At 44.4% G+C, this 19,998-nt stretch overlaps 1 protein-coding gene across 7 annotated transcripts in view; it reads left to right on the top strand.

Annotated features, from left to right (window-relative positions):
* The window catches only part of MAPT (microtubule associated protein tau), a 138,452-nt gene that overhangs the window by 60,660 nt on the left and 57,794 nt on the right, over positions 1-19,998 (top strand). For 6 of the 7 annotated variants that reach the window (XM_060256158.1, XM_060256164.1, XM_060256160.1 and 3 more), the window contains exons 3-5: positions 1,729-1,815; positions 8,934-9,008; positions 11,176-11,238. In XM_060256158.1, the coding sequence (XP_060112141.1) occupies positions 1,729-1,815; positions 8,934-9,008; positions 11,176-11,238 (225 nt within the window). The remainder of the gene's footprint in view (positions 1-1,728; positions 1,816-8,933; positions 9,009-11,175; positions 11,239-19,998) is intronic. The other variant, XM_060256162.1, reaches the window with a different exon arrangement.

Below are 19,998 nucleotides of genomic sequence, written 5' to 3'. Positions count from 1 at the left end.
TGGAAGGGACCTCCAGGGTCATCTAGTCCAACCCCCTGCACAATGCAGGAAACTCAAAAATACCTCCTCATAAGTACCACAGATACCTCCGCCTAAATTCACAGGATCCTCATTGCTGTCAGATGTCCATCTAGCCTCTGTTTCAAAACCTCCAAGGAAGGAGAGTCCACCACCTCCCAAGGAAGTCTTTTCCACTGAGGAACCGCTCTAACGGTCAGGAAGTTCTTCCTAATGTTGAGCCAGAAACTCTTTTGATTTAATTTCAACCCATTGGTTCTGTAATCCTTTGGCAACTATCTCCAGCTCTGGGGCTTGTAGACAGTACTACTTCCTTTCAGCATAGGCATCAAGACATAAGCTCAGGAAAGCATGATGTATGCCGGCAACAGAAAGATGGGGGAAAAGAGACTCACAAGAGCACCTTTGCTAATTCTCCTCAGTAGAATTACTCAGTATAGAATCACTAATTCTCTTCAGTAGAGTCACTTCCCAGTTACTCCCTCTGAGTATTCCTCTTGAGTCAGATTTGTCCTGGAAAAACAAGGAGATTCAAACATTGGAGACAAACGGAATCATGGCCTCTTCACCTGTACAGACTTGGGTGTATGCTTCACCAGATCCTTGATGCACAATTAACACGATGCAGAATTAACATGATAGCAGTGGATTCCTGTTGCCTTGGAGACGTGTCCTTTTGTATTACACAGAGTAGAAATTTTGGTTTGAGAGAACTGCAATTCAGCAGACTCGTCAGCAGCGGTCGTAACCAGCTACAATGCTGAGGTGTGCATTTTGCATCTTTTTACTTAATATGGTATTTGTATTACTTAATATGGTATTCCCAGTAGTAATGTATGGCTGTGAGAATTGGACCATAAGGAAAGCCGAGCGCAGGAGAATAGACGCTTTCGAGCCGTGGTGCTGGAGAAGAATCTTGAGAGTCCCTTGGACTGCAAGAAGATCAAATTAGTCAGTCTTAAGGGAAATCAACCCTGATTGTTCCTTGGAAGGTCAGATGCTGAAGCTGAAGCTCAAATACTTTGGCCATCGAATGAGAAGGGAGCACTCCCTGGAGAAGATCCCGATGCTGGGAAAGACAGAAGGCAAAAGAAGAAGGGGACAGCAAAAGACGAGATGGCTGGATAACTTTACTTATGTAATTAACATGAATTTAAAGATGGTGGACTTAGGAGGATGGTGGAGGACAGGAGGGCCTGGCGTGACTTTGTCCATGGGGTCGCAAAGAGTCGGACTCAACTGTGCGACTGAGCAACAGACGTAATAATTTACAGTGGATAGTTTTTGTTCCCTTTCTTTTGCAGAGGCGATCTCTCACGGTTCTGTTCTAGCACCCCGAATGCCTTTTTCTCGCAAAGCGAGGCTTCGTCTGCAGAATCTGTTCAGTAGCAATCGTAGTGCTTGATAAACAGTGTGGGGGGAGGCCCGCCTTGCCTGTGAGTTTCTTTTGCTTTTGCTTTCATTTTTATTGTCGATGGATCAGTTGCTCTCAACAGCTTGACTTGCCTGTTCCCCTGGTGCAGCTGAAAAACTCGCCCCTGGCATTTCCAAAGCATGCCCTTCCTCTTCCTAATGTCTGGCATTGCTGCCCCCCACCCCCATGGCAGATAGGGCTTTGCAAGCTTTAACTAGATGGCCTTTTGCATAGAGGGCAGCCCACAGTCTGTGGCTGAGCTCCTTATCCTGAGCGCCAAATGTGTGTTTTTTCAGGCTCTCCCCTCCAGATACCAGCCGATGATGGATCCGATGAACCAGCCTCTGAGGCCTCTGATGCTAAGAGCACCCCAACTGTGGAAGGTGGGAGCTCTTTGTCTCATTGCCTTTGGAATTCATTAGCAAACAACACCCAAATAGCATTCAGAAGTGCTTCGAAACGGGTGCTTAAAAAAAAAAAGAAGTCCCTTTTCGCATCTTCGCTTCCGGTTTTAAGTTTTCGCTTCTGGTTTTAAGTTTTCTGTTATTTTTTAGGCACTGCTCCCCAGCAAGTCTAAAGCCAGAGAGCCAAGAAGCTGGTTGTAGACTCCGTGGTTACCCTCATTTATTACAAAGTCATTTTCTAGGCAGCGCAGCAGTTAACTGAGAGCCCGAGACCATTTGGTCAGTTTTTTAGCCCTTTGTGTTAAGCCCTTAGATCTCCATGCAGTTGAAGTTAGGACTTGAGAGAGTCGAGATGTAGCCTAGAAGCTAGATAGGATATTGAATCCTTCTTTGTTTTCTAGAAATCCCAGTTATACCTTTTCCTCATTAGAAAAGTAAACTACTTTGTTTCTTAAGCTAAACCGTGTGCCCTGGCTGTTATGTTGTGGTTCTCTCCACGTTACTCTGCTAAGAGTATATCTAAATCCCAACAAAAAGTTATGTCAGGTCGGGTAAGTTGAGCTAGATACAGTAGTTTCCCAATAGTTTCTCTGTACAGACGATTGTCCTTGAGAGGCACTCCATCTTCCAGCTTGAGGTAAGATGGGTCAAGTGGGAAACTTGCTCTCTTGAGAGCCCGAGTCTAGATAACCATAAAGTAAAAATCCTTCATTGTATAGGAAAACCCTTTCCAGCTTGCTGACATTGGAAAATAACTAAATAACCCCCCCTTCTGTTTTATAGTGGTATTCGCTGTGTCAACTGGCTTACTTAAGAGGTCGTTAGCGAACTGAAGTTGACAATGAACAATGAATCTACAGTATATGAACAGTTGGAGCTGATGTTCCATAAAGCCTTACAAATAAATCCGTAGGAAATATTTTTTGCTAGTCTGGCAGTATAGGCAGATATATACTAGTGGCCAATTGGAAAGAACTTCTGTTTTAAATCTGGAAGTGATGCCACGGCTGTTCAGGTGGTATGCATTCTTATAAAATTATTTGCATGGTTTGGTTTAATACTGCTTGAAGTGGGCTGCATTTCTGTAGAAGCTGACCCATGCAAAAAGAAATACTGATTTAAAAAAAAGATCCTTGTGTTCGTTGGCTTCTCTTGCCTGCAGCTGATTACAAAATCGGTTCCTTAGTGAGCTTGTCTTTTTGTGCTGGAATACTGGTTTTAAATTGATCTCCTTTTCATCAGGAGTTTGTCCCAGTAATGGGAATGCACAGGGGTGGAATTCTAGCAGGAGCTTCTTTGCATATTAGGCCACACACCCTTGATGTAGCCAATCCTCCCAAGAACTTACAAAAAAGAACCTTGTAAGCTCTTGGAGGATTTGGCTACAACAGGGGGTGTGGCCTAATATGCAAAGGAGCCCCTGCTAGAATTCTATCTCTGGACCCTGTACTAAGAGCCCTGTAAGCTCTTGGGGGATTGGCTCCATCAGGGATGTGTGGCCTAATATGCAAAGGAACCCCTGCTAGAATTCTATCTCTGGACCCTGTACTAAGAGCCCTGTAAGCTCTTGGAGGACTGGCTCCATCAGGGGTGTGTGTGTGGCCTAATATGCAAAGGAACCCCTGCTAGAATTCTATCTCTGGACCCTGTATGAAGAGCCCTGTAAGCTGTTGGAGGATTGGCTACATCAGGGGTGTGTGGCCTAATATGCAAAGGAACCCCTGCTAGAATTCTATCTCTGGACCCTGTACAAAGAGCCCTGTAAGCTCCTGGAGGATTGGCTCCATCAGGGGTGTGCGGCCTAATATGCAAAGGAGCCCCTGCTAGAATTCTATCTCTGGACCCTGTACTAAGAGCCCTGTAAGCTCTTGGAGGATTGGCTCCATCAGGGGTGTGTGGCCTAATATGCAAAGGAGCCCCTGCTAGAATTCTATCTCTGGACCCTGTACTAAGAGCCCTGTAAGCTCTTGGAGGACTGGCTCCATCAGGGGTGTGTGGCCTAATATGCAAAGGAACCCCTGCTAGAATTCTATCTCTGGACCCTGTATGAAGAGCCCTGTAAGGTCTTGGGGGATTGGCTCCATCAGGGGTGTGTGGCCTAATATGCAAAGGAGCTCCTGCTAGAATTCCATCCCTGGGAATGCACATTTGCATTTTTCATGGGGGGGTGGTTCAAAGAGATTTTGGGGTGGATGGTAGACAGGCTGATACTAGCCATGTGTCCTGAGAGAAAGCCTAGTGATCCAGGTGAACCAGTTATAGGTGACCAAAGCCAATTCGCTGCCGCTGCTGCACTAATCAATGCTAGAGAAAACTGTGCCAGCCAAGGCAAATCTGCAGTGTAGAAATGCTCTTACTGATATATTGAAATCTGTATTTCAGGAACATTTGCAAGAATAGGGACGTTGAGTTGAGTGATCAAGTATTAACACCATTCTCCCTTACAAATAAGTAAAAGCATCTGTCCCCTTAGATACCAATATTGGCAATGCTATTATCTCTGGCAAGCAGCATCTCCTAAAATAGGTTTACTGAGTTCTTTATTTCCTTCTGTGGACAGCCAGATACGTTTTCTCTTGGCCAGATATGCTAAGAATGGATGCCATAGAAAACAGAAGCAAATGTGCTTTGGAGGGCAGCCGTGGCCATCACCTTTAAAACAACAACAACCCTAAAACCAGGGCTTTTTTGGTAGAAAAAGCCCAGCAGGAACTCATTTGCATATTAGAAGAAGACTGCAGATTTATACCCCGCCCTTCTCTCTGAATCAGAGACTCAGAGTGGCTTACAATCTCCTATATCTTCTCCCCCCACAACAGACACCCTGTGAGGTAGGTGCGGCTGAGAGGGCTCTCACAGCAGCTGCCCTTTCAAGGACAACCTCTGCCAGAGCTATGGCTGACCCGAGGCCATTCCAGCAGCTGCAAGTGGAGGAGTGGGGAATCAAACCCGGTTCTCCCAGATAAGAGTCTGCACACTTAACCACTACACCAAGCTGGCTCTCACCCTCTGGCATCACTGATGTTTCACATGGGGCTTTTTGTAGAAAAAGCCCAGCATGAACATATTTGCATATTTGGCCACACCCCCTGATACCAAGCCAGCTGGAACTGCATTCCTGTGCGTTCCTGCTTTTAAAAAGCCCTGGCTACAACTTTGGATGCGAAGCATTTCAGGCTCCTGAAATCAATGGCGCTAACTTGTATGAAAAGACTGGAGAAGGTACTTTTTTTTTCTTATTCAAACTGTACATTAAAAAAAAATCTATTGCTGAAGGTACACAATAGATCTGTAAGCTAGTCCTTAAAGAAGAGACCAAAATGGGCTAGCCCAGGAGGGTCAAACATGAAGCCCGGGGGCCTAACCAGGCCCCCAGTGTGTTCCTATCGGGCCTCCGAGCAACTCACTGTCATCGGTTTCCTTCTCCCTCTCTCTTGCTTCCTTCTCCGTCACGACTTGCCTCGCCAGGTTTGCTCAATAGCACAGCAGCTACAGAGCAAAGCCTCTATTTTCTCTATTGGCTGAGGCTCCTCCCTTGGGGAGGAAAGGAGGGGGAGGCAGAGCTTGCTGTGCCAGGCTTTCTCAATTGCACAGCTTTAAGGGTTTTTTTTTTTTTAAGAAATTAATTGTGTTTATCTGTGTCCTTTATAAAGTTTACATCTCTGCTACCTAATCTTAAGCAGGCACACACGTGGCCCAACATGGCCCAGCCTGACAATGGTTTCATTAATGTCAGATCCAGCCCTCATAACAAATGAGTTTGACACCCCTGGGCTAGCTGTTCCGTTTGCAGTCAGTTCACAGAAGGGACTAACCTCATCCAGAAATAAGGGCTTGAGATAATGCTCCGACTTGATCTCCTTGTACTTGTCTTGTTTGTCTCATTGCCTGTTTAGTTTGCATTCTGTCTGTCCTCTTTAACACAGAGCAGAAACTGGGTGGGAGGGGAAACCGTAGCACGTGGTTTTCTGCTGAATATTGCTGTGAATGACATACAGCGGAGAGAACCGTGGAAGAATCAGTGAACTATAAATCAATAGACCGTGGGCTGAGACGTCCTGTACAAGATTCCATTTTTGGCACTAATATTTGAATCTTTAAAGAAGACCAGAGACTTTGCACAAGTACTTCATTGGATTATTGTATCACAACGTTTGAAATTGCAAACATTGTATATTGATTGAACTTACCTTACATTGCACTTTGCATTGAATTGTACTATTGAAGTTTGTAACAGAAATATTTATGAATTCTTAGCAATTTGACCCAGGTCTATTGATTTATATTTCACTATTGCTGTGAATGAGCAGAGCTTTAGAATGGCTGGGGTATGAAGACCGCCCTCATCTCATTGTACAACCGCCCATCCATTTTCAGTTTCAATTTCAAACCTTTAATGGCATAGCATAAAATACAGAAAAAAGATTTGGATAGACAAGATAAGTCAGGATTGAACTTAGGTTAGACATAAAATCAAGTATAGCCAGAGTTGTGTCAGAGAATGGTGGCCAAAGATTGTGGAGCAGCACAGGTAATTTCTGAATTAGAGTAGTTCAGGAAAAATCGGCAGAAAGACAAATCATTGTGATTGACGGTAGGAGGGGAGAAGCTGCAAAACTATTCCTGGTGGGGTTTTCCATATAGGTGACAATTATTCAATAAGTGAAAAATTGCGTCAGGGGAGTTTGCACCGCAGGAACACTCTTTCATGAAAAGGAATTTGGAGTTATCTCCCCTGCAAGACCTTGGAAGGAAATGCATTCAGCCTGGCCAACAATAAAAACCCTGCGATATGTAGGGATCACTAAATCAGTTAAATATCTGTGCATCTTACTGCGACAGATGGCCAAAGCTGGAGAGACCTAATCCATTTTAGGAGTTTACATTTTGCAAGCCTGTGCTACATATGCCAAGGGCTTTACTTGGGTTTCCGTTGTCCTGGAAAGAGCAGGGAGGTGAGTTAGAATCATGGAATCAAAGAGTTGGAAGGAGCCATACAGACCATCTAATCCAGCGGTGGCCAAACTGTGGCTTTTTCACACATATTGTGTGGCTCTTGGAGCGTCCACCACCCCATCAGCCAGGGCATTTCTCTCTTTAAATTGCTTCTCCAAGCCTAGCCACCTAGCAGCTTGGAGAATGCATTAAAAGTTAAAGTTGCTTTCTTTCCACCTCTACTCCATCCTCCATCTTCCTTCCTTCCGGCTCTCCCTGAGATCTGACATTTATTCTATGTGGCTCTTACGTTAAGCAAGTTTGGCTACCCCGATCTAGTCCAACCCCCTACTTCACACAGGATCAGCCTAAAGCATCTCTGACAAATAATCATCTAGTTGCGTTTTGAAGACTGCCAATGAAGGAGAGCTCACCACCTTCCTAGGCAGCTGGTTCCACCTCTTTACTACTCTGACTGTAAAAAATGTTTCCCTAATATCCAGCTGGTACCTTCATGAAACTCTGAAATTCACAAAACTCTGCCCATTACTTCTGGGTGACTCCATGGTGTGAGAAGTGAACCTGGAAAGGTGGAAGGGCATTGGGGAGCGGTGGATAGAACAGAGGGTTTGGATGTACAAGATTCCGATTCTGATCCTTTTTCACTGTTGGAGATCTCTGGGAAACTCTGAACACTTTATTAGTCAAACCAAAATCACAATAGACTGTGATTTTTTAAAAAATATTAATAATATTAATTAATAATTAATTACTGCATTAATAATTATTTACTTCACAGAAGATTGATTGATTATTTATTTAGATTTTTATCCTGCCCTCTCTGCAAGCGGACTCAGGGTGGCTAACAGTCAGTTCAGACATCTACGGTCGCAAATTAAAAACGATAAAATACGATTAAAACATTTTATGGTGCTGTTCAACTTCAGTATAGGCGGGATCTTCTGACAGTGATCCTATGATCGTCGTTCCTTAGCAGTGTAGGGTGGCAGTCCTCTCCCGGTTTAGATGTTGAAGGCCTGTCGAAATCGTTCAGTTTTGTAGGCCCTGTGGAATTGAGAGAGGTCCCGCAGGGCCTTCATGGCCTCCGGGAGGGCATTCAACATTTCTAGTGCTGCCACTGAGAAGGCCCTAGCCCAGCGTTTCCCATTTGCAGGGTCCTGACCAGGTCACAAGAAAAGCCAAAGCCAGCCCCGCCCCCAGCAAAGCATGACCTCTGCTCTCCTTCCTTCCCTTCCCCCATCTCTCTGTTGTGCAGAGAAAAGCCAGGCTTAAAGACTGACACAGGCTGCAAAGCCTGAGCTCCGTTTTCCTTCCTTCCCTCCCCAATCTCTGTGTTATGCAGATAAAAGCTGGACTTGAAGACTAACACAGGCTGCAAAACCTGAGCTCCATTTTCCTTCCTTCCATCCCCCAGTGTCTCTGTGTTGTGCAGATAAAAGCTAGGCTTGAAGACTGACACAGGCTGCAAAGCCTGGGCTCCATTTTCCTTGGAGACCTCTATTGAAGAAAGAGACAGACTTTCCTGTCTCCCGGCTCCAGCCCCAAAGTCTCCTGGCTCCACTCCCGGATTTTAGTGGGTCACAAAAGAGAAGTGTAAAAATAACTGGGCCATGGGGGGAAAAAGTTTGGGAAACCCTGCCCTAGCCCATGTGGAACACAGTCTGGCCTCCCTAGGTCTGGGGATAGATTAAACAAGTAGATGTAAAATGTTTACAGAAATTACAAAATGTGTCCAAAAGTAAGAAAATATATACAATAATAGGAATATATTTGCAGCAGTGGCAACAGGAATCTAGATGTAATCCCGTCTCAAAAGTCTTCATCTGCCGAAGCTTGGCTTTTTATATGCCGAAGGAAAACCCCAAGAAGTAAGAAAGGAGCTTTACCATTCAAACCAATTATAAAGACTTGATAACACGCCGAGGCACAAATTTAGCTAACTTAGTGGTGGCCAAAAAAAAAAAAAAGCTCTCTAGTAGCATTCAGAAAAGGAAGAGAAATTAAAGGGAAACCAGTTTAGAGAAAATGTGGTGCTTTGAATGCTTTCAGGTTGCACCAGGACAGTCTTCAGTTCTCTTAAAGCGCCTGTCCTCTGAAAGATTTTTGACTCTTCGTTTCATCGCTGTGCCTTTTTGTTTCAGATACTACTGCCCCATTAGTGGAGGAGGATCGGATTGCAGCTCGGCAGCATACAGAGATACCTGAAGGAATCACAGGTGAAGATTCTGGGGATGACACCTGTATCATATTTGTAGTCCTGTGGTCTAGTAGAAAACTTTGTGACAACTTACATGAGGCTCCCAGTGGTCTCCCCACCAAGTACTTATCAACCTTTACTTGTTTAATTTCCACACTATCATGACATCAAATGCTTCTGGACCTAAGTCCGTTGCTTTGTACTTCCCTTTTAACCAGAGCAGCACTTTGTTTTCCATTAGGATGAGAAAACACTGGAAGCTTAAGATATCTGTAATGCCTGTTCTGTATACAAGGAGCCCTGTGGCGCAGAGTGGTAAGCTGCGGTACCGCAGTCCAAGCTCTGCTCACGACCTGAGTTCAATCCCGGTGGAAGCTGGGTTCAGGTAGCCGGCTCGAGGTTGACTCAGCCTTCCATCCTACTGAGGTCGGTAAAATGAGTCCCCAGCTTGCTGGGGGGAAAGTGTAGATGACTGGGGAAGGCAATGGCAAACCACCCCGCAAAAAGTCTGCCGTGAAAATGTCGTGATGTGATGTCACCCCAGAGTCGGAATTGACTTGCACCTTTACCTTTTTAGGACATAGCGGGGACAAATACATTCAGTAGACAACAAAACTGCTGAATTTGCATTGGATATCCAAAGAGAGTAAATGCTTGAAGTCTCTCCCCCCACCTCATTGCTTAGAGTCCCACTAAATTGACAGGTATCTCAACCTAGAATAAAACTTGCTTCTGTTTCTCTGCCTCTCTCAGTACCTCTGCTTGGTATCTTATTCCAAAGGCAGGAGGAATCCATTTAAGAAAATCTCTGGAGTGAAGGAACACTTACCCTTCTTTAGTCATGTCCCCTGCTAGTCAGTCAATCAGTCTTTATTACAGTCATTTGACCAATCATATAACACATTTTCAGATAAAAATATCCCCCGCTAATTATTAGCTAGTATTGTAGGCAAAATGTGGCCCCATGGCGCAGAGTGGTAAAGCTGCAGTCCTGCAGTCCGAGCTCTCTGCTCACAACCTGAGTTTGATCCCAGCGGAAGCTGGGTTCAGGTAGCCGGCTGAAGGCTGACTCAGCCTTCCATCCTTCCAAGGTCGGTAAATGAGTACCCAGCTTGCTGTGGTCGGGGGTGGGGGGTGGGGAGCATAGATGACTGGGAAAGGCAATGGCGAACCACCCTTTTAAAATTCTGGTGCTCGCACAGGGGACTACCTTTACCTTGTTAACCTTTTTATTTTAGGCAAAACTCACTGTGGTCGATTTGCTCATAATAACTGAGGCATCTTAAACTATGAAGCTGAGAGTCCTCAAGTCAGGAATGCAGCAACTGGGTGCCTCAGAAGTGAAACAAAGCAAAGTTTAGATAGATTTTAATCATGGCCACTGCAGCACTGTAAAGGTTGTTTTCCTTTGGATTAGAAAACATTGGAGATTTATGGTGTTATATCGATGTTTTGTATGCAAATGAGAACAGATAGCACTACATCAACAGACAGCAAACCTACTGAACTTGCATTGCATTGTGGCAGATAGTCAGATGGACCATGTGTATTTCCGGGGCCTTTGAAGAGACATCACAGAGGTGGAGAAAATGATATAGAATTGCCCAGGTTGATTCTCTGTGCAGTCAATAAAACTGACTGCAAAGGAACACGCTTGTGTTGTATTCTGATCTTTGGCTTGCTGAAGACTTATACAGACTCTTAGTTTAAAGAGGGACAGAAGGAGGTTGTATCTTCTTTGCACCTGCAGATGTGCCTAAGCCCAGAATGATTTTTAAAATTAATTTAGTTGAATGTAACACTACATAGGCCTAGTCTGTTAAGAAATATTAATTTTGCAGGGAGGCCAACGCTTCTGAGAAACTTAGAAACAAAGCTCATTGTGTACAGTGGTGGTCCAATGTTTTTGGGGGACAGGTTATTTTGTATAAAAGCTATCAACTGTGCCACAAGTCTCAAACGCTGGATGTGTTTTAATGCTGAATATGATTCAAGGGTTGATCACAGATGATTTTGTTTCATTGAGGCTATCACCTTCCCTCCATTTAATTTCATTTTCATTCAAGACCAGCCGTTTTGAGCTCGGTAATTGGAAATTGGTAGTGCTAGCAGGAAAATTAGTCATTTGTCTTGTGTCATTTTTCATGTTGAAACCATTTTCCCATCCTCCATTTTGGAAAATGTAGCTGAGGAAGCAGGAATAGGCTGTACTCCTAACCACGAGGACCGTGCCGCAGGGGATGCCCAAGGTAAGCACCAAATTCTTGCTTTGCAGGACTTAAATGAGGAGGCTCTACTCTGCTGGGGGCAGGGGGGGGTTGCCATGTCAGCAGTGTTTGAATTGCTGCTCTCTCTCTTGTGCAGCTGTCATGATCTGTGCTGTGCTGTGAGACAGAGGCCTAGTGGGCCTAGGGAGACTGTGAGGCCTGTGTCTCAGTAGAAAGAGAGACAGCATACAATCCCCAGAATGCTCGGTGCTAGTTTCAGCCAATCAGCGTCCAAGGAGGCTCTGAGGAGAATGGCTTAAACGTTCTCTCAGGAGACAAACACTGTTCTTTCCTCCTGAGAGGCCAAGCAGGCAGGATGGCTGCTGTTTAGGAGGAAGACTCTCACTCTGAGGGAGAGAGTGAGCAGGCTAAGACCTGGGGCCTAACAGACTAGGAACAGTCAAGTCTAGTCGTGTTAGGGACTTTATGTTTATTTTCCTTCACCCATGTTACTGTAGTTTTAAAGCACCTTATCTCAGCAGCAGCAGCCACAGTAGCCTTTATTGGCATAAAAGAAATCAGTTAAGAACATAAGAGAAGCCATGTTGGATCAGGCCAACGGCCCATCCAGTCCAACACTCTGTGTCACATAAGAACATAAGAGAAGCCATGTTGGTCAGGCCAACTGCCCATCCAGTCCAACACTCTGTATCACACAGTGGCCAATAATTTATATATATATATATACACATACACATACACACTGTTGCTAATAGCCACTGATGGACCTCTGCTCCATATTTTTATCTAACCCCCTCTTGAAGCTGGCTATGCCTGTAGCCGCCACCACCTCCTGTGGCAGTGAATTCCATATGTTAATCACCCTTTGGGTGAAGAAGTACCTCCTTTTATTCGTTCTAACCCGACTGCTCAGCAATTTCATTGAACGCCCACGAGTTCTTGTAAGAAAGGGAGAATAGTACTTCTTTCTCTACCTTCTCCATCCCATGCACAATCTTGTAAACCTCTATCATGTCACCCCGCAGTCAACGTTTCTCCAAGCTAAAGAGCCCCAAGCGTTTTAACCTTTCTTCATAGGGAAAGCGTTCCAGCCCTTTAATCATTCTAGTTGCCCTTTTCTGGACTTTTCCCAATGCTATAATATCCTTTTTGAGGTGCGGTGACCAGAATTGCACACAGTATTCCAAATGAGACCGCACCATCGATTTATACAGGGGCAGTTATACAGAGTAAGAGGATTACCAAATTATACAGAATAAAAAATTACCCATAAAACGCAAAAGATACAGTTAAAATTTAGAAGCATCATTACCCGTTAAAACTATGGTTACAAAATCCTTTGGCGTATCACGGCGGCCAGAAAAATGAACTTGGCTACTATTTCAGTGTCTTTCGGGGGGAGAAACCGCTCAGGAGCCTACAGACTTTCAAGGCATCCCAGCAGTCTCCTGATTTCTCTAAAACGGGACACAGAAGTGAGTTACGAAGCTGTGAATATAGCAAACAGTGGAGCAAGACACGAGGGACTGTTTCAACGGATGTGTGGTCACAAGGACTGCATCTAAGAGAGAAGGTTGTCTCGTTAAATCTGCAAAGAAGTATGGCAGACGGCTCTCAGGGGAACTGTTTAGGAGACAAACACTGTTCTTTCCTCCTGAGTGGTCAAGCAGGCAGGACGGCTGCTGTTTAGGAGGAAGAGCCTCACTCTGAGGGCGAGAGTGAGCAGACTGAGGCCTGGGGCCTAACAGACTAGTTGGTCTTAAAGGTGCACTTGTCTACTGCTTTGTTCTATTGCTTCGGACCAACACGGCTGCCTGCTGGGATCTAGACTAGGAACCATTAAGTTTAGTTGCGTTAGAGACTTTATGTTTATTTTCCTTCACCCACGTTACTATAGCTTTAAAGCACCTTATCTGTTCACTTGCCCTTTATCGATTTTCCTGTTTAAAATAGGTAATTGTTACTCTTTGTTACTCTGCCTGGTCTACATGCCTTGGCCAAAGCAAGGCCTTCCCAAGGGATCCTAACTCCATCTGGGTCATGGCGGCAGCCCACAAACATCAGCAGCCCTGTTGTGTCTTTAAATTTTAAGTTTCCCATCATTGCGTTTTGGAGGGCAGTGGCCATTATTTTTTCCCCTTCGGTAGCCTCATTCTCCCACAAGAGCTCTCTCAGCTCTTTTCATCTTCCCCAATGGTAGACTGTACGTTTGTTTTTGCCTCTGTAGGAAAGATTGTGGTTTGCTCTCTGAAAACGTAGCTCAATTTCCCGCTCGCCTTATGCCGCTCTCATGCTCCTCTTCTCTGCAGGGGTTCCGTCGGATTTCACACTGTCTGCCCCGGGGCTGCAGCTAGCGTTGCCTTTTTCGCACGGCAAATAGGAACCTCTAAAAACCAGTTTCCGTTTGCCATGTGAAAAAGGCGAAGCTAGTTGCAGCTATGGAGGAAGCTAATCTGGCTTGATTTCGGAACAGACCACTGAGCCTCAGGTGTGTGCCTTTGGGCCTGTCCTTTCTGAGAAGAGCCCTTTCCAGTCCAGAGTGGGAAACTGAGACCGAGTTCCCACTATCCTTATGCCGCTCTCACGCTCCTCTTCTCTGCTGGCCTTCTGTCGGATTTCACACTATCTGCTCCGGGGCTGCAACCACCTTTTTCGTGGTTTAAACAATTTATTGGTAGCATATGGTTACAAAACTTAACTATTTCTTAATTTTTTTTCCCCATTAACCCATATGACATTTCCATCCCCCCTCCCTCCAATGTTGACTTCCCCGAGGTTATAAGTTCAAACCAATACTAAAGGCACTTCTAACTGCTCAAAGTTCAATATATATATTCTTACAACTAAAAAATTGTCCAATGTTTCTTTACTTTCCAGGTTTTCTCCATATATCCTTTAAATTTTCTCCACTCCCTTTTGAATATCTCTAAGTCATAGTCTCTTAGTGTTCTGGTTAATTTGTCCATTTCACACCACGATAAAACTTTCATGGTCCATTCCCATTTCTCTGGTATTTTTTCTTGCTTCCAAAGCTGCGCGTATAAAGTCCTAGCAGCTGATAACAGGTACCAAATTAAAGTCCTATCTTCTTTTGGAAATTCTTCTAATTGTAATCCAAGTAAAAACGTCTCTGCAATTTTCTTAAAATCATAGCCCAAAATTTTGGAGATTTCTTGTTGTATCATCTTCCAGAATTCTTTCGCTTTTTCACATGTCCACCACATATGGAAGAAAGAACCTTCATGTTTTTTACATTTCCAACATCTATCCGACATTTTCTTACTTATCTTAGCCAATTTTTTCGGAGTCATATACCACCTATACATCATCTTAAAACAGTTCTCTTTGATACTTTGACAAGTTGATATCTTCATTGAGTTCTTCCAAAGGTGCTCCCATGCTTCCATTTGTATTTCTCTGTTCACATTGATTGCCCATTTGACCATTTGAGACTTTACTACTTCTTCTTCTGTAGACCATTTCAATAATAACTTATATACTTTTGATATCAATTTTTCATTGTCACCTAGCAAGACCCTTTCCAGTTCTGTTTGTTCTCGTCTAATTCCCTCTGATTTTATGTCAACCACCTTTTTCATGCAGCAAACAGAAACTGGTTTTTAGAGGCTCTTATTTGCTGCGTGAAAGAGGCGGAGTGAGTTGCAGCCTCAGGGCAGCTTGTGTGAAATCCGACGGAAGCCCCACTGAGAAGAGGAGCGTGAGAGCAGCATAAGGCCGAGTGGGAAGTTGGTCATAGTCTCTTTGAGTGTCAGTGGTTTATTGAGGAAAGGAAACATCATAGGAACCAAGGCTTTTTTGGTAGCAGGAACTCCTTTGCATATTAGGCCACACACCCCAATGTAGCCAATCCTTCAAGAGCTTACAGGGCTCTTCATTCAGGGCCTACTGTAAGGTCTTGGAGGACTGGCTACATCAGGGGTGTGTGGCCTAATATGCAAAGGTGTTCCTGCTAAAAAACCCCCGGTAGGAACAGTAGTCTAATGTAGGGGCACCCAGGCCTTGTTGAGCCTGGGGGCACCTTTGGAATTCTGACCCAGGGTGGTGGGTGTAGCCACAAAATGACTGCCACAAAATGGCTGCTGTGGGAGGTATGCCAACCATAAAAGTCTGCTATAGGTTGCCTTCAATCACATGGTGAATATTCTTGTGCTGTTGTGTCAGCTGCAGCCAGAGCAACTTTTTTTAAAAAAAAAAAATTCTGTTCTGCCAATCAAATCTCCAGTGGCCAGTCAGTTGCCCCGCTGGGGAAAAGCCCCACTTGACCCTGCCCACCTTCTTGGCAGGTGACATGGTGCCTGCAGGTATCTCATTGGGAACCTCTGGTTTAATGACCCTTAACGCCCGCAATCTGTGGGTTGCATCCTCAACTTCACTTTTGTGGTGGTGTTCTGATACCTTTCTCAAAAAGGAAATAGGGGAGCCAGCTGAAAGATGCAAGAAAAGGAGGATTGACGTGATCGGTGAATGGGCTGAGGCTCTGGCAGCCTGAGCCTGGAAACTGGGAAGCTTTTGAAGGAAGCCTGCCATTCATAGATCAAATCAGATCTTGTAAAGACAGAAAAAAACATGTTATCATTATTTATTAGATTTATAAATTGCCTTATCCCAGCCCATGCCAGGCTCTAGGCGATGTACATCAACATAAAATGCATATAAAATCAGTAAATCCATTTACTTAAAAACAGTTTAAAACCTGCTAACATCCTTTGCAGTGTGCAACAATTCAGCTTTCAAGGCATCGGGAGCATAGAATTCCCCTTCGGGGGGGGGAGGGGGGTGCCAACCCAACAGCCGTTGCTGCCCTCAAGCAAAACCCTGGTGGAACATCTCTGCTTTGCAGCCCTGCGGAATTGTAAAAGGTCCTGCCAGGCTCTGGTGTTTTCCGGCAGAGTGTTCCACCAGGTTGGGGCCTGGCCCTCGTTGAGGACAGCCAAACCTCTTTGTGGCCGGGGATCACCAGTACAGCGTAATGCTCTTCCAGGGACATAGCATAACAGAAATACAAATCAGATGCAAATCAAGTGCAAATACAAATCGGAATCAAATAAGGAGGAAGAGAAGATGCAGCTACTATCGCTGTCTTTTCTTTATTCAACGAAGTCTACGCGACATGTAGGCTTTTAGACACAATAATATAAACTATGGTTGGTGTACTTGGGAAAGTAGGTCATGCAACGCTTTAGGAAGAGGTAAATATTAAACACATAATTTAAAATAAATGGGTTAAAATTAACTGCATATTTAACTAAGCACGGAATTAATAGCAATAGCTTGAATTTTTAGTGCAGCTAAGATATATTTGGCAACTGCCAGAGAGATGTGATTTTCGTTTCCGTACAGAAGAATAAGGGAATTATCCGAGAAGCTCTTTAATTGCCATAGAATTTGCATGGAAAAAAAAATGTGTGTTGGGGTTTCAGGCACCTCAAAACTGCATGAACAAATCCTTTGACCGTGTGTTTTGTTTAGACAATCAGGGAGATACTATGAAAATAAAAGTTTGCAGATCTTTAACCCATGGATCTAACCCATAGTCTTAACTCTTTAAAGTGAGCAACACTATCTGATAGGATTATTGCAACTGTAGTCTTGGTCTCCATGTGATTATGACATATGAAGGATCATCTGGTGGTGATGATAGAAAGTGTTGTCAAGTTGCACCCAACTTAGGACAACCCCGTAAAGTTTTCAAGGCAAGACACATTCACAAGTGGTTTGTCGTGGACCTTCTAGCAAGGTTAATTGTTGAAGACTGTATTTCAATATGTCATTTTCCTTATGAGAATGGGAACAGGTCAGTCCCTGTAGAGATCCTCAACATGCAGTTCTTTCTGACGTTCAATAAAGGTTCATTTTATTGATAGACATTTACAGTAGTATGACTCTCTGTGTCAGATCTGGCTCTCCTCAGCTATGGCCAGATCTTTATAACCCCCTTTATAACCCCCTTTGGCTGCTAAATGCCTGCCAAACCTACAGCCCAAAAAGCCCACATAAAGCAAGTGAAAGTGTACTTCACCTAATCCCCGTTCATGCATAGCAAACATTGAGACAGTCTCTGAAGGAGAGTTATCATGTCCTTGAAGCTCAGGCACAGACATCTCCTATGGGGCGGAGTGATTACGTGGTCAGGTATAACAGATGCAGAGCAAGCAAGCAGAGCACCAACTCCCCCCCCCAAACGTTCCCACGGCAGTTACAGAAGACAAGGAAATACAGAAACAGTAACATAAATGGCAAGGTAGTTACCTTTCAAATGGAATAGATTAGGTAGGATTGAGTGTCAAGCATCGGTATTTCGAATAATCAAGCTATTGTTTAAATCAAAGACTTGCTTTATTGATAATCCAATACTTGCCCAAGGTATGATACCTTGGAAGTGATACAGTAAGTTACATAGCATGGGATCTTAAAGGCTACTTCAAAGACAAAGTTCAGATAGCTTCAAGACATAACATACAGACGTGAATTGCATAGAAAGTTCAAAGCGTACTATCAACTAGCCATTTGGATACTACCACACCCTCCGGTTCCCACACATTCCTGGCTTGCTGATATGCATGGGGACTCGGGGGAAGTACTTCTACTTTACATTATGGAGATACTTGCATATCCTGCATCCTTGAGAGGCCACAGGTGGGGAAAGCTTTGAAGAGAAATCTTTATTTAGGAAAGGGAATAGTGAAGAGAGAGAAGGGGGCGGGGAAGTATGGACACCAAATGCATACTCAATCAGTACCAGAAATATCATGCTTGACATACTGCCCTCCCCGAGATCTTGCTCGGGGCTTTGAGGGGTGCAACTTATAAAACTTCTTTATTAATTCTTTGGCTTGCACATTTGAGCTCTCTACCCATTCGTCTTGGCTCAGTGGGAAGCTGGGCGCGTGGGATGAAGTGCGCCTGTTTCGAGAATGTGTCCACCACCACCAAAATGACTGTTTTCCCTTAAGAGGGCGGGAGCTCTACTATAAAGTCCATCGACTTTAAAAGGTCAGTTAGGGTAACATCGTTTGCGCAAACCCTTGTATGAAATTACAGTAAAAATTTGTGAAACCGAGGAAAGTTTGGAGCTGTCTACGTGTCCTCGGGGGTTCCTAATCCAACACTGCTTGGATTTCGGCAGGATCCATGGCTAGCTTCTGTTTTTGTACCCGGTAACCTAAATAGTCAAGCTCTGTTTTGTGGAATTCATACTTTGACAGTTTAGCATACAGTTAGTTCACGTATAGGGTGCTTAGTACTTCCCGTACTAACTTCACATGTGATTGCAAGTCCTTAGAATAAATAATTATATCATCCAGGTAAACCACGACCCCTTTGTACAAGTGTTTCCGTAGAACTTCGTTTATAAAGTTCATAAATACTCCAGGTGTCCCTTGTAATCCAAAGGGCATGACCAAGTATTCAAATTGGCCGATGGGGGTATTGAATGCAGTTTTCCATTAATCTCCCTCTTTTATGTGCACCCGAAAGTATGCGTCTCATAAGTCTAGCTTGGTGAAAATTCTCCCCTCAGATATGGTGCTCAGTAGATCTTTGATTAGGGGTATGGGGTAAGCGTTAGAGGTGGAAATCCCATTAATCCCTTGAAAATCTGTGCAAAGCCTAAGCCCGCCATCCTTCTTTTTCCTGAAAAGCACCGGAGTGGCGTGCGGGGCAGTGACTGGCTGAATAAAACCTCTTTTTAAATTTTTGTCCAAAAACTTCCTTAATTCGGCTTTCTCTGCCCACCCCATCAAGTAGAGTTTAGATTTGGGGAGCTCTTGCTCGGGAATGAGTTCTGTAGCGCGATCAGTTCATTTGCCTCCTCCTTGCTAAATACTCTTTTTTAGGTCTCTGTATTCCTTAGGGATCGACCGCACCTCTTCTATTGTCAAACACAGTTTCTCATTTCTAGGAGGGGGCTCGGCTCCCCAGCCTTTGTCCCAATGATGCTGCTCGCACTTGTTATCAGTAAAGTCTATGGTTTGTTCCCCCCAATTAATATCCGGTTCGTGCTTCGCCAACCACCCTACCCCTAGCACATCTTCAAGGGTTACTGTGTTGGGCACAAATAGCCTTTTACAGCAAGGAAGGTTTGGTTCTGGCAAGTGATTCTAGGGCACTCAATTTCGCATCCTTCTCAGATGGTTACAATAACTCATTTGTAAGTGATCCAGAAAATAGGGTTGTGTTAAATGTGTTAAAGAGCCCTGTGGCGCAGAGTGGTAAAGCTACAGTACTGCAGTCTTAAGCTCTGCTCACAACCTGAGTTCAATCCCCACGGAAGCTGGGTTCAGGTAGCCGGCTTGAGGTTGACGCAGCCTTCCATCCTTCCGAGGTCGGTCAAATGAGGACCCAGCTTGCTGGGGGGGGGAAAGTGGAGACGACTGGGGAAGGCAATGGCAAACCACCCCGTCAAAAAGTCTGCTGTAAAAACGTTGCGAAAGCAATGTCACCCCAGAGTCGGAAACGACTGGTGCTTGCACAGGGAACTACTTTTACCTTTTTAAAATATGTTAATTTTTCACCATGCTTGTGTCTTTCTCATATAAATCAGTAGAACTGAATTCCCGGGGCTGTCAGGGATAGACTCAGGATTCATGATCATGTTGCTAAATTGGATAAATATACTGGTAATCAGACGTGAATCCAAATTAGCCAGGTTACATGAGAGCCCATAACATTGCCTTCTCTAAGGTAGTTTGCAGCTGCCTTTTTTCTTGTCCTGGGGCTCATCCTCTTTTGTGCTAGATCATTCACGGGTTGGAGACTCTG

This window comes from Heteronotia binoei, chromosome 15, assembly GCF_032191835.1.
Source record: "Heteronotia binoei isolate CCM8104 ecotype False Entrance Well chromosome 15, APGP_CSIRO_Hbin_v1, whole genome shotgun sequence".
Taxonomy (NCBI): Eukaryota; Metazoa; Chordata; class Lepidosauria; order Squamata; family Gekkonidae; genus Heteronotia; species Heteronotia binoei.
This window is presented reverse-complemented; position numbering and strand designations above follow the sequence as displayed.